General features: G+C 30.1%; 1 protein-coding gene across 1 annotated transcript in view; it reads right to left on the bottom strand.

Annotated features, from left to right (window-relative positions):
* The window catches only part of LOC140051965 (NACHT and WD repeat domain-containing protein 2-like), a 50,953-nt gene extending 34,761 nt beyond the window's left edge, over positions 1-16,192 (bottom strand). Inside the window, exons 1-2 of the mRNA XM_072097323.1 lie at positions 15,948-16,192; positions 388-560 (exon numbers count right to left, since the gene is read on the bottom strand). Of these exons, the coding sequence (XP_071953424.1) occupies positions 388-475 (88 nt within the window). The 5' untranslated portion in view covers positions 476-560; positions 15,948-16,192. The remainder of the gene's footprint in view (positions 1-387; positions 561-15,947) is intronic.
* Between the last annotated feature and the right edge of the window lie 323 nt (positions 16,193-16,515).

Raw genomic sequence — 16,515 nt, 5'->3', positions numbered from 1 at the left:
AAAAGAATGCAAAACTGAAAATACCTTTATAACTTAAGTTGAAAGGATATATTACCTACCTTATCTATTACCTGCCTTATCTATTACCTGCCTTATCTATTACCTGCCTTATCTATTACCTGCCTTATCTATTACCTGCCTTATCTATTACCTGCCTTATCTATTACCTGCCTTATCTATTACCTACCTTATCTATTACCTGCCTTATCTTTTACCTACCTTATCTATTACCTACCTTATCTTGTACCTACCTTATCTTTTACCTACCTTATCTTTTACCTACCTTATCTTTTACCTAACTTATCTTTTACCTACCTTATCTTTTACCTACCATCTTTAATTTAAGAATTACAAATATTTGTAATAATTAGAATAGAACTACAATACCTGATTTGTTACAGCTGATTATCATCTTGACGACCCTTGAAGGGGGTGACGGGCACCCAGCCAGTCTGCCACATAATATTTTCTCCATCTTGACTTCTGACACCAAGTTCTGGTTTGTTTAATTCTCAAAGTGAAATAAATAGCATCCTATGTTGATTCTATTCAACCAAAGCCTAAAAGAAGGAAAATCAGTGTAAACATTTTTCAGTTTATTACTTAAAGCGTGGTTCCCACTAGAACGCAACGCAAGGACGTAGTCGCAACGTAAGTGAGTTGACCAATCACAAGCGATGGATTATTCAAACATGCTTGCGTTGTGTTTACGTCCTTGCGTTGCATCCTAGTGGGAACCACGCTTAAGTTTATTATCAAAATGACACAAGAATAAAAATTATACAATTTGTGGTCTGTTTTAAATTAAAAAACCTTTTTATAAATAAGAAACAAAATCACAAACCTAAATGAGAGAAATAAACAGAGCTAACATAAGAGTTAAAATTGTGACCGTAATAAAGTATAATAATAATGTAATTAGCTATCCAGAGAAACACAACACCTTAGTCAAAAATTACAATAATAAAAAAAGGGGCTGGACTTTATACAGTAAATACTGTATAACTATTATTTTTTTACCTAAAACTTGTTGGATCTAGAAGTTGTGTTTAGACCCATTTGAACTTATTTAATATCTCTAAGAGTCCATAAAGTATAGGCACAAAAGGGACTACTTATACTAAGATCACGCATAAATTAGCAGTGAGATTATAATCAAGTATTGGACTGTATGACAAATATGGTAGACAATACAGTATTATTCAAAACTTGGATCAATAAGTAATATCTAGGACAATAGAAGTAGGTCTCTTGGACATTGACACTGGATGGAATTGCTTTGTAAATAAAGTTTAATAATAAACATGTGTAAGCTATCGAGGAGAATAAAATCATTATTCAAACACAAATAGCCTAATTATCATTTTTCAGTTAATATAAAAAAGCAGCTGTAAGTTTATGTTGCGTATGATGTATTTCTAATACTGACATGATTGATGACCACATCAACAATTTCTTTTGATCAAATTATTGATGAAACAGAAATTTAATGTGATATTGATGATAAAGATGACATCCTTGATAATTATGATTATTGGTTGTTATCAATTGCAAGTCTTTACAACATTCCTATATTTATTATAGTGATAATTAGTAGTAGTAGTAGTAGTAGTATTAGTAGTATTATAGTAAGTAGTAGTAGTATTAAGTTGTAGTAGTAGTAGTAGTAGTAGTAGTAGTAGTATTAAGTTGTAGTAGTAGTAGTAAGTAGTAGTAGTAGTAGTAGTAGTAGTAGTAATAGTATTAAGTTGTAGTAGTAGTAAGTAGTAAGTAGTAGTAGTAGTAGTAGTATTAAGTTGTAGTAGTAGTAGTAGTAAGTAGTAGTAGTTAGTAGTAAATAGTAGTAGTAGTAGTAAATAGTAGTAGTAGTAGTAGTAGTAGTAGTAGTAGTAGTAGTAGTAGTAGTAGTTAGGGTTAGTAGTAGTAGTAGTAGTAGTAGTAGTAGTAGTAGTAGTAGTTAGGGTTAGTAGTAGTTGTAATAAGTAGTAAGTAGTAGTAAAAGTAGTAGTTTAGTAGTAATAGCAGTAGCAGCAGTAGTAGTAGTAAATAGTAGTAGTAGTAATAGTAGTAGTAGTAAGTAGTAGTAGTAAGTAGTAGTAGTAGTAGTAGTAGTAGTAGTAGTAGTACTAGTAGTAGTAGTAGTACTAGTAGTAGTAGTACTAGTAAGTTGTAGTAGTAAGTTGTAGTACTAGTAGTAGTACTAGTTGTTGAGAATGTTGTAGAAGGAAGAGGGGAAACAAAGATGATGACAGAAAGATCATAGTAGTAGTACTAGTAGTAGTACAGTAGTACTAGTAGTAGTACTAGTAGTAGTAGTACTAGTAGTAGTAGTACTAGTAGTAGTACAAGTAGTAGTACAAGTAGTAGTACAAGTAGTAGTAGTAGTAGTAGTAGTAGTAGTAGTAGTAGTAGTACAAGTAGCACAAGTAGTAGTAGTAGCACAAGTAGTAGTAGTAGCACAAGTAGTAGTAGTAGTAGTAGTAGTAGTAGTAGTAGTAGTAGTAGTAGTAGTAGTAGTACTACTAGTAGTAAGTTGTAGTAGCAGTAGTAGTAGTATGATTGTTTTCAATATCATAGACAGTAGTGGAGAGCATACATCATTAATTGTTTGTATACTTTATTAAATCATCTGGCAGAGTTAGGCATTGATTTTTACTCTTATTCCCATCTGTACTTCACAATTAATTAGATTTCGCAAATATCACGACACCATACAGCTAATAACATCGAGCATACTGAATGTGTACTTTATGAATAAAAATTACATTATACCAGACTGTAGTTATTATTTCAACTAAGTTCAAAGTATAGTTAAATGCCAAATTAACCAAGCTTAATTTTCATCTACTGTATTAACTATCAAACGCATTCTATAACCTACTGCTTAAAGTTATCAACCATCCTTAGCCTTCATTTGGGATGGTATATGAAGTTATTTTATACAAAAGATTAATCTGTGCATGCATACAAGCCCATTATACACTGTTAAATTCATTTTTAGGACTGTACTTGGTCGATTTAATATTCACCTACCATCTCCCAAAATGAAAGCTCGCTATTCATTTTTTATAGGCCATATTGTCAAGTATCAGCTGGCAGAAAATATAAAAATTCTAATTATGAATATCATATTAATCTGCTATTAATGCTTTATTGAATAAAAAAAAATTAAAGCAATTAAATAGAATAGTGAAATTCACAGGTAAAAAAAATTGATGCTCTGTTTCAGTAGCTAAGGGTTGGTTCCCACTAGGACGCAACACAAGGATGTAAGATCAAAAGTAGAGTTTGACCAATTATGACACAAACAGATCATCCAAACTTGTGATTGGTCAACTCATTTCGTTGTGCATACATCCTTGTGTTCAGTCCCAGTGGGAACCAAGCTTAATGTAGACCAGTCAGTAAAACTAAAACTATCAAAAGGAGAGAACTTGAACAAATCCACAATAAATTGTTAAGCGCTAGGCCTAGTAATAGTATTTTTTCTTGAGTTAAATTTTTTTGGAAGTGCATTTAAATCACCAAGGAAGCGTAATTAAATGTTTTCTATTTTACCTTATTATCGTAAATCTCGTAATTACTAAGAGAAGGTCAGGAGTACCAGTAGATGGAATTGTTCAATCAATCAAGATGTGAAGATTCACATTAACACTTTACATTGATTAGTTTATACTACAGACGGCGTGTTCTTAGAATTTTTATTCTTAGAAGTAGAAGTTTGAAATAATTGAACTTCAAAATCTGAAATAAAGTGTTATAGACTCACTCACTTTTTACAATGCTCTAGCTATACACACAATATTCTACACAGCAGCTTAATACATTTCTGTGTTGCTGTCACTGTAACAGAAATGTTTCAACAAATCAATGATCTATTAACAGGTTCGTAGCTAGGGAGGTTTTTATGGTTCGGGCGAAACCCCACCCCCTTTACAGCGAACCCCCTTAACCGACTGCGAACCCCCTTAACCGACTGCGAACTCCCATCCCCGATATGCCCAATACCTCACCCTCATCTCTGAAAATCCTCCAAATACGTGTCCCACAGCACAAAAGGTTTTTCGTAAATTGAAAAATTTGTAAACTCATTCGTAAATAACTCATACCTTCTTCCCTGTATGAGCGATACGTGTCTGTATATTGTTGCAAGAGTTGCAAATGAATTGCCGATTTTCACCTGAAAAATAAATACAAATTTTTGGTCCCTGGATTTAACATGAGTCCGAACACCCTCTTGACAGATCCTAGCTACGGCTCTGATTAATGCAGATTGCCATTTGGCAGTTTTAAAGTATATTCACAAGTAATACTGAATCAGATGTAAAAAGGAAATTTATCTAGACACAATAATACTCTGAAAAAAAAACTTACATTTATATGAGAAACTTAAATTATTCATTATTTGTATACTACATATGGTCATAGGATTATAGTAAAAGCTGAACTCAACTTCAATAAGAACTTTCTTGCAATGAACTGCAAATATCAACTATTACTATCTAAGCAGGAAACTTTTGACCAATCAGATTCTAGGTATGTTATATGCCTGTCATTTTAGAAGCATGTTGAATTTATCATTTTCTTTGGTGTCAAATTAAAGTAGTTTCCATTGTTATTCTTGTCTTCCGATTATAATGTAAAATGAATAAACAAAAAATGACAAATTGTTTTATTGGCATCTGAAAGTCCATTAAAAAAGGTCAAAAGTCATTTAAATGACATTAAATGACAGTATTGTATCATGAAAAAGTCAAGCTCATTAAGTTGATGGTTATTTAATATTAATCAAACTGTTTTGCTACAACAAGTAGCCAGTTTTGACATAAACTAAAGTATTTTTATCTGAAATTATAGAATTTTATTCATGATTTTAAAACATAAATGTTGGTAAAACCCATGGTATTAAAACTATAACCATGCGAAATTATCGTGTAAACAAAGGTCACATTTATTGGTGGCTTTGGGTAAAAGGCTGTAAGATGATTTTATATCACAGAGTATGCTAATTATTACGTTATTACTTCCAGAAAAAAGAAATCAGCAAAAAAAAAAAAATTAATTGGATCATCCGCCTTCCAATTTAGAAATGTGTTAAATAATCAGTTATTGATACCAATTCACCAGGGACATATAAATGAATGGGATTAAGGTATTCAGTTACATACATTACATAAATTCTAACCAGAAAGTGGCGTCTGTCTAATACATCACTGTAAGTTACATCGGCAAACACGTTTTTAAAATAAAACTAACGTTAAAAAAAGGTACTTGCGTCAGACTGCTGTTAAGAGCCAGATTGACTAAGTGGGACAGTGTGTCCATTGGGAGACATTTTAACTGTTATTTGAGCCATTTGCAAGGTAATGGTTGTCCTGATGGTCACGCATTACCTATAAGTTGCTAATCTTCCTCATAACATCACCTGTGTACTTATAAACTGTATACATCATAATGTAATATTATATTTTATTTATTAATGTCTTAATATAACTATCAATCAAATGTGTGCAAGATCGATATTACACGTCAATCTTACATTAAACCAGCTGTACTTTAAAAATGCATGAAATATGTTAATAACATTCAAGCTTGCAGAAAATGGGTGAAAGTTTAAAGCGGTCTTTACCAGGCAAAATACACCTGACCAAGCATGTTTATAATTACAATATAACCGAGGTGAAAGAATATTACTGCCACACTTTACATACAAATAACAGTATAACAAAAACTAGAATAGATTTACATATTTATCCTATGTAAGGAGTGAACTTCAGAGTATATTATGTTCTTGTTCATGTTTCTGGCTAACTATAACCTTAAATTAAAAGGCATCTTGAATCTTCTAAAAAATTTTTATTCTATCTGCTTTAGCCTATACTAACATCAACTATAAAAGGTTGATCTTAAAAAAGCTGTGCTTATGCAGTAATAATTACTTGCAATCAAAATACCCAGAGGCTCCCTCTCCAATTAATTTTCCTCGTTATTGTACCAATATCAATTTCATCGACATATAAAAACAGAATTCATAGGATTCATAAGAAGAATTCTATTTCATTCTTTTTATTTACAACGGTTACTTTTTGTTTTTAGGGGAAATACACCTACTCAATATATACAATAGGACAGTACTGGGTATTTGGCAGATTTCATATTATTTCAACTTGGAGATAGATCATACATTATCATAATTATTAGTATAAATGATCAGAGCACAATAGATTACAGATATGGAATAATTTACATGCTAATCACATTGGAATCCTGTATCTATTACTCACATCTTTCGCATCTCATTTTTTTTGTAGATTTTTAGAAAACAGAGTTTCACAAACAAATAGAGTAGAAGCCCTAATTTGGGACACCCCTAAAAAGTTGACAGTTTTATGTGAAGCCAATGGGAACTGTAGGCCTATCTCTGTGAATCCTTTTACTAGTGTATTTTTGCCGCTAGAAGAATATGTCTACAAGCAACAATTCAACTGGATCGGACATGTAATTAGAAAAGAAAATGAAGATCCTACAAAATTTCTTACTTTTCACACAACACAACGTAAACGAAGAGGTCGGAATATACCATCAGTACTTGATAGAGTTGTACAACAAAGTCAACTACTAGATGCAACTTCATTAGAGCCTGCTTCAAAAGAAATTTATAATTCCCAGCAATGTTTTAACTGCATATATGAACTGTTTTATAAGTTGTTTTGTGATTGTGTAATTTGGTAGTAGTCACTCTCATACTGTAGGCCTACATTAAAAAGTAACACATCCAAATGCCAACTTTAAGTCAATGGCTACCAGATGTCTCTGTGAGACGGTTATTTGAATCAGTACCAGTACCAGTGTCAAATAATAACATACATCGATTGTGGTATTGGTTACAATATTTATAGAGAGTCTGGGGGAAAGTGATGTCTTTCCTGCAGTGTACTACATACTGTACTACAGTAGTTCAAACAAAATAATGTGCCAACTACAACTGTAGTTGTACACATTTTAAAATATTTCAAACTGTAACCTCGATAAATATTAATTGAAAGACTAATTGTATAATGAATTCTCACTGGCCTCATTATATGATTAAAATTTGCAGTCATTATGTACGTTGTTCAGGCAATTAAAATACACTTGACTACAGATTTTCCCATTGTATGCTTTCTATTGCGACCAACAAAAATCAGGATTCGGAGATGTTGGATTAATATACAAATAATGATCAATGCTTAATATGCGTTGAATTGTGAGAATATATTTGCAGGTATTGAAAGATTTAAACTCAAAAAAATATTCTTCCTTTTCAAAGTTGTACCTGTAGTAAAATACAGATATTAATGATTTATTTTACTTTCAACAAATCAAATCACCAATTATCTAGGAATAAAGCGAAACCCATGCCTTGTTAAACAACGGGATTGAAAATGATAATCTCTTTCAAGACGGGATTACTTTTAAGTTAAATTTAGCGTGTAATGATTATATAGAACGAAATCCAAAATTGAAAGATTATAGTTGACTTACATTTATTGCACCCATGGTAAAATTAATGAGATGTTCTTAAGAACGAGCCGGCAAAATAAGAAATAATTTATAGTTTATATAAGTTTGGAAAAAAAAGGGTTCACATGTATAGAACTTGTAGCAAATGACGAGTAATGTTATATGACATAAATAATGCGACATTTATATAGCGCTATTTCATGAAGATCAGAGCGATATGGACTTAGATGTTACACCTTTTCAATAACATTCTTCTCCCCGAAGGGTCACATCGTGTTATCGCAGGTAACTATGGCGCCATTACGTCTGTCCATGACAGTGTATGTGGACTAGTACACCGGGGTAACCCCCTACTCATCTCGAAAGATGTACTAGGTTCTGTAAAGTGCACACGAGCAATATGCATACACTGGACCTATGGTTTATGATTCTTATCCGAGAAGACTTGTTCTACCACCAGAACTATGGAGCGAGTGAGCCTCGAACCCTTGCCGATGTTATGACTATGGATTACGGTTCCACTGTCTTAACCGCTCGGCCACACTTACTCATTTATGTACCAACCTTTAATGTTCTATTCATATCGCTCTGCAGAATACATTTAATTACAATAGATTACGAAAAAATGTACTTGGCTACTAATGGAAACAGGAAAAATATCTTTCTGCAAGTGAATAATGAATGTTTATACTTAGGAGTAGAATCGAGGCGATATTGGTCTATTCAACAAGGTGGAATAGAATTAGGGTTGTTAAGAGGGGGTACTCTACTGATTAGGTTTTTATTGTGTTTCCCAACATTTTTACAATAAACTCTATATTCAATTTAATCCGAATCGTGAGGATGACATGATACATTTATTAAAATCAACCAATTAAATGGCAAGAAAAATTAGGCATGCTAAAGGTTATAATCACTGTGCAGTATTTAGTTACTATATAACATAATCCAGTCATTCAATGCATATCATAATTTTAGTACATTGAAATTTGGAATACATTATTATTGATGATAATGTCAGTATGGCTGGTATGAAATATATTTGTTTCATGTATCACATAGATTAAATACCTTTAGTGCACACAGTTTTTAATTGTGCATTATAGTGTGATATATGACTGATGTAACATCTATTTGAATGTACTGCTAAATTGCTAAATGTAGCTTGAAAAACGCAATGATTAAACTCTGATCGGTATAGATGATAAGATATTATATTGTATAAATGACCTTTTCATTTATTGTACTCATGGTAAATTTTATAAAAAATGTGATGAAAAGTTCCCTCAAGAAAGAAATTAAAGAACGTAAAATTCTAAAAATATCTAATTTCTATGCAAGTCTGAAAAAACCGTTTGTTATTTTTGCATTTAAAAGCCTTTTAATAGTCATTTCATGTTTGTGTATTTGATGAGATAAAAAAGAAAACACTATATTGCTATATATATACATATTAGAATGTAATGATGTTTCTTTTAATGTATAAAAAAATAGTCTAATTTTACTGTGGTACAATTGTCTCAGGAGTTCAAATTCAGATGTACTATAATATGTATGAGTGAAACTATACATTTTAGTCATTGTAATTAAATCTCATTTAACATAATGCTGAGATATGGTACAATGTGCTCCTAATTGTTGCTCATTCTCCTATGTTGAATGAATACCAGACTCACCTTCACCTGCATTTATCAATAATATATTCTTATTTATAATCTGTTAAGTACTCTCTTATATTGTGTGAAATGTAACAGACTGAAAATAAAGAAGTATTCAACATTATTATCCATGGATTTGAATATTTTTCATTTATTAAAAGTAATTTGTTAAGATCCAATTTTTGGTCAATGTGGGTAACTATTATGTGACATTAAAATGGCATATTCAACAACAAAAATTAAAAAAATTATTTTTAAGGGGGACAATACATCTTTAATGTACACACGATTAACAGGCTTAAAATAAAGAAATATTTAACATTATTATCTATGGGTTTTAACATTTTTAATTTATTACAATTTAAGTAATTTGAAATTCAAAATTTTTGATGGATATTTCTAAAATTATATATTTCATATTATGCAAGTTGTTCAGCAGTGTGAGTCATAGAGCCTGCTCTAATCCATGCTTGATAGCACACAGCCTACTACTAAAAGGTAGGATTTGCTTCTTTTTTTTCCAGTTACAGTCAACTTTTTCTGAAATAGTACCATCTGAAAACCAGAAAATGTCCATAAACCAAAGGTCCTAATCTATTACTGCATTTTAAACAACCTTTCAGAATATGACACTAGACAATTGGACCAAGGTGGGATATTTTGGGAAATTGCTTAAAATGAATATTAAAGAACTATCCAAATACTTATTTATATCAAGACTATTACGGTTACCATTGCCAGAATCAATTACTATAATATAATAAATATGTTATTTGAAAATGTTGTTGATTCGTCTATTTGTTATTTAAATATTTTTATATAGTTTATTATATATCATTGTTGTTACTTTGGGAGTACGGAACCTGAACTCTTGTTATAGTGATTAGGTTCACTTTTAGGTTCCTGCCTACTCCCTTAGTTTCTGTGTTTTTGTTTGTTTGTAACTGGTTTTTGGCAATAAATAATAATAATAATAATAATAAATGTATAATATTCTTCTCACTAACTAGCTTAAAGAAATTACAGAATGTAATGTGTGTATAAAGAGAAAATAATACGTTACTGGTAGGTTTTCGATAAACATTGAAATTTCATTTTACCAATTCTTATTTACTCAGTCAAAATATATTTGCTTATTCAAGTCATTAGCCATTCGCAAGAGTAAATATAGATAATGAAAACAGGGTACTATTGAATTTCTTTGTTTAATAATAATAAATAATAATAAATAACATTTATAAAGCGCAAGAGACAAAGGTTTCAAAGCGCTGTTTAGAACGAATACTGTACATGAGGGGCAATTAAATTATATATATATAATTATTAATATTAGTAGCCTGACTTAACCTGTGTCAATCCCTAGATTTGATTACAGATTATATTAGAGAATAATTTGAGAATGTTGTCTTGGGAAGGATTTCTATACTTGAGTGACGGTGATGATGTCAAAGTGATGGTTGCCATTGGTAATCATGATGGCAATGGTGATGGTAATGATAATAGGAAGCATTCAATTTGCGTGGACTGACGACCAACCTCAGGTCAATTGATGTCGGCGGCCCTCATCTGGACCATCTGGACCATCAAACCTGTGTCAAGGTGAGGAGTGAGCACAACGTCCAAATATTGCTGCATGCACACAACAAACTAACATGACATAGTTTGGTCGTTGGTAGTCGCAAATCAAAAACTCTGATAATAGTGATGACAATAGCATGACAGTGATGGCGATGACAGTTATTACAATGACAATGATGATTGTCATTACGCTTTCTTGTTGATAAAGATAATGATGATAATCATGATGATGATGATGATGATGATGATGATGATGATGATGATGATGATGATGAGATAAATAAAAAATATTAGAATTTAATATTGATATTCTTCATCTAATTTACTGTGGTACAAAAGTCCAATAGGAATTCAACTTCAGACGTATATGTGTGACGAGTATAATGGTATGATAATGACATGTTACTGATTTTGATGATGTAGGTAAAGATAATAGTGATTTTTGATGATATGGAAATGATATCAGTAACGGCTGATGATGATGACTATCAATGATACTGATATCAATGATGGTATGAAACCTAATGATGTTAATGATGCTGCATTATCTATTGATAAACAGAATACGTATACATCATGTAAACTCTATTTTATACCATCTCATGATTTAAAGCATAATGTACACACGATTTTTAGCACGATGCAATTAACATTTTCTTTAACAAGTCTTTAAAGATATATACATGAAAAATAAATATTAATTTGAATATGTTATTTTGTAGTTTTAATAAATGTAATCACATCCATAGAAAAAAAAAAAGTTTTCACCTATAAAATGACAAAATAAATGGTTAAAATCAACCAAAATCCCACTGGCTGTTTACAGCCAATTTGACGATTTTTTTGTTTTAAATTACAGTTTTTTCAGGTAAAACATTTTTTTTTCAATCCCAATTTTTGGTCAAAGTGGATAACTATTATGTTACATTAGAATGGCATATTCAGGGTCACAATACATCTTTAATGTACACACGATTTTTAGAATAATGCAATTAACATTTTTGTTAAAGTCTGTAAGCAAACCTAATATGTAATAAACCTGATTTCATACATATGATAAGAACATAGTCTCTGTACAAAGTCATGATTCCTCTTCATTCTAATAATGAAAACAAAGCTGATTTAATTGATTGGCTTCAAGCAAAATCTGAGAATACTGAAGAAAATCAATGAACACATCATAATGAAGTTGAACAAACAATATAGGTAACCATGTCATCTCCACGTAATGTTCTCAAATTTATACTGATCTCAGCTTCTTTCTTATGGTTGGGTTTTAACATCTAGTTTTCCACTAAAATTTGAAATAAAATCTTTATAATTATTGATTAATCATGAACCATTATAATAATACAGTAATTATATAATATTCCATAAAGATTTTTTTTTAAGATGAATTATTTTTCTTTCTTTCTAGAATTCAAGTTGTTCAGAGAACAGATTACTTTAAACCAAAACTCTTACCAATTCAGCCAAAATTTGGAATTAGAAAAGGTGGAGGTGGGGGAGGGGGAGGGGGAGGTGAGGGAGGTGTGTCCCAATATATATTACACAGAACACCGCACAGCTTTTTGCATTCTAAATGCATGCTTGTCAGTAGATAACAGCCAAATAAGAACATTATTTATATATAAATTCACATACAGTGTTCTTTCTAATAGTATAAAACAAACTAATCACCAATAGATCTGATGAAAATATACAATTTTTATCCATTTGCTCCAGTCTCCAAATTACCACTAGGACTAATTAGTAAGCTATTGCGTGAGCTCTACTGAGGTCATTCAGAGGATTAATGGGTCGCACATATCTACACGATCGTTGCGTAAAATGACGACTTGTCCATTTGTTCAGATTTCTAAGTACTGTACTTTAGATAATCTATGTATTTCATGGCTGGATTTGTTGATGCATGCGTGTATAATTATAATAATGAAAATATCTATCCTATTTTATATTTATTATTTTAAACTTTCAAATGGTACTGTATCGATGGGCAAAAAGTATACAAAAATACTTTTACATAAATATTAAAATATATTACAAAAACCAGAAATGATGTAAGTAGTCTACAGTATGAGTCTGTAAATAATAAAATACATTGTATTAATTATTTCATGACATAGCATATTAAATTTAATTAAAAATGTTTTTCCAAATTGCCAGTCTGATTACATGGGTATTTATTAGTGTATTATTATTGTCATAATTGATATTCAATTATTCAAATACAGGTACTAAATAAAATATAATAAATAAATTATAAGAGTATTTTAATTTAGACTTAATTAAATTATCTAGAGCTATTAAATTAGCTTTTTATATTCCAATAAACAAAAACTTGACAGATATTAAAAACGTCATCATAGAGCCGGAATGGCAGTAACAGACAAACAAAGAAGAAGACAGTATAAAACCGTAGTTTTCATTAAGAACGTAATTGACAGGGCAAGCAAACCGAACAAATGAAATATGTATATATAAAATTTTAATGAATAAACTAATTCATCACAGACCAATCTAATCTATATATAAGATCATACATCCAACTATTTACACTAACACCATTTGTGGAGAGGGACGTGTTCAATGAAAAAAAGTACTGTTTTGATTTCACGATTATTCGATAAATTACCTCATTACGATGTATGATAAAGGTAAGATAAAGATATAAGTAAAAAAATATTTCTGGATTTTGCATTGCAAAAATCTTTTAACAAATCAATCGAGATTAAAAAAATTATATAAAATATGACGTTTGTTTTATAATTTGTTGAAAATCAAATAAGGCCTAAAACAGATAACCAATAACATCACAATATTTTCAATTGCAAGCAATTTTCAGATGACATACTTTATTCAAACCTTGGCTGTGAATTTAAGAAGCAATTTAAAACTTTCCTGCCAAGTGTAATAAAATATATCATAAAAATAACATCATCCTTTTTTATACTTAAACCTGAAATATTTGCAAGAAGAAATTGATAATTTTCAAAAGAAACATTTTTAAAATCAATTTTTTTTTTTTATGTTATAATATTTTGTATGGTTTACAGTATTTTAAATATATTTTATATTAAGTATTCTAAATGTTCTTCTTATAGGAATTTAAAATGTATTTTAATATCTTATCTTGCCATATTTTTTAAAGAAAAGGTCTATGTCTGCAAACACATAAAAAGTGTCAATACATATAAATTATAGTTACATTAATTTGTCTAGACCTGTTTTATTATTTATTTTCTGGAGGTGACTATACATAGTGTGGACAAGGACCACAAAGTAGCATGGTACATTTAACAATAGGTTGATTTAAATATCCTTGTTTACATTTTAATGCCATAAAACAAATAATGCAAAGCATAATTACATTGGTATTAATAATCAATTAAACTAGTAGGCGGTGTAGGTTCCCACATGTGAGTATAAAAAGAACACTGAATGCAGCATATTAGATTCTAAAATATTATAATAGTACAGAGTAATCTACTGCATAAAACTACTCCTTCCCACATGCGAGTATATAAAAAACACTGAAGCCAACACGCAACATATTGGATTCTAACATATTATAATAGTACATACAGTAGTTATCTACCGCATAAAATCCTTCCCAGACTGAGTACAAAAAGTAACATTAAAGCCAACATACAGAATATTGGATTCTAAAATACATTATACATTATATTATTATATTATTAGAAAAAAATCTACTCCTTTCCACACTGATTACAAAAGAAACACTGAAGACAACATGGAGCATATTGAATTCTAAAATATTATACTAGAGTAATCTACCGCATGAAGAATATTCAAAATGAAAAATCGCAAATTGGATTTGAAATTGTCTTCCACGATCAAACTTTAAATGTAATATAAGAAAGCTTTAGTATTTAATACTTACTGTTGACATATTCACGCTTTATATTATATATAACTATATGTTACGGATGGAATATAAATTACCAATGTTTTCACTAGTAACCTTTTAAAAGCTCTACTCCCCCTTCTTCCCGCTTTGAAATCTACCCTTCAAAATTATAATCATGCGTTACATCTATTTTAATATATACATTTTTGTCTGGATTGGAAATGGGAGGGAAGGAAGGAGGGAACCATCTGTACTTGAAATTATTCTGCTTATAAAAAATGAATAAATATCTTAAAAGAATTAAAAGTGGTTGGTATCCGATAAACCGAATTGTTGAAATTAAATCAATATTTTTGTGTACCTACTGTATGTTCCCAATGATGAAAATTGTGGTTTAATGAATTATATTAATTGTAAAGTACAGATATGTAAATATAATTCATTGATGCCATGTTCTTGAAAAGAAAGAACATTTTTTAATCAAATCTAATAATTAAAGTATGATGAATTATGTAAAACAATTATGCAATTATCTGTAGGTTGTGGGATGAATAATATAAATATAATTATTAAATAATCCTGAATAATGTTAAAAATACAGAAAACAGGATGTTTACAGTTATTATTTAACGTTGTAATAATAATATGTTTATATATTGAATAATTTCATGATTTGATTGAATGAAAATATTCTAATGTGATGTGCTCATGTATAGACAGGATGATGTCATATTAACTACCATATTTGGGTATATCACTACCATATTTGTGCACATTTTTTTTTTAAACGAATTTGATAGTATAGACAAAATGTGATGTGCCCATGTATGGACATGATGATGTCATATTAACTACCATATTTGGGTATATCACTACCATATTTGTGCACATTTTTTTGTAAAACAAATTTGATAGTATAGACAGAGCTTTGACAACAAAATGTGATGTGCCCATGTATGGACATGATGATGTCATATTAACTACCATATTTGGGTATATCACTACCATATTTGTGCACAGTTTTTTTGTCAAATGAATTTGAGAGTATAGACAGAGCTTTAGAGTAAAACTCTAATCACAGTGATAATATACTTTAAATAATAAAGGATGCAAGAGTGAAAAACAAGTCATCCTGACTGTGAATCAAACTCTACATCATACAATAGATCATCTGAGCTCATCATGGTATATTTAAGTTTACTATCGTATTTAAAACATTAAATACACATTGTTATACATCTAATAAAACATTGTACAAAAGAATTAAACCATTAAAATGTATTATTATTATTACTTCATTTTATTATTTAATGCAATAAGACAATAATATGAATTACCTTATATTAGTGTGATACAGTTATTCTTTTTAATATTTAAAAATCCTTGAATATTTATATGAACATCAATCTCACAGACAGATCATAGAAATGATGGCAACCTTCCGACGAAAAATCCCAGTAAATTAAAATCGATACACAAAAGGCAGAGAATGTTGTCTTTCAGTCTTTTTCGGTTATCTATGCTATCTTTCATTCATTAATATCAGAGCATCAACGATAGCACATCATTACTTGACTGTGAGACGGTTGAGAGAGCGTGTATATGCTCAACAAATACAGTAACAAACTAATATATTTAATTGCTAGATTATGAGTGAATCAGCCGAATCCATTCTTAAAACAGGGGTGGTTTTTCTCAAAGATTATGCTAATTAAGAATTGATCATATAATGGTAGATTCCTGATATTAGCATGTATATGTGCATTTATTATTATTCACACGCAGACAAGGAAGAAAAAGGTTGAGTGTGAGTTGTGGTTGATACTTTGTTATCATGGAATAAATTGACGGGCTGGTAAAAACAAGCTTTAGATGTTAATTATTGTATTGGGAATAAAATAGGCT

Source organism: Antedon mediterranea, chromosome 6 (assembly GCF_964355755.1).
Source record: "Antedon mediterranea chromosome 6, ecAntMedi1.1, whole genome shotgun sequence".
NCBI classification, from domain to species: domain Eukaryota; kingdom Metazoa; phylum Echinodermata; class Crinoidea; order Comatulida; family Antedonidae; genus Antedon; species Antedon mediterranea.
This window is presented reverse-complemented; position numbering and strand designations above follow the sequence as displayed.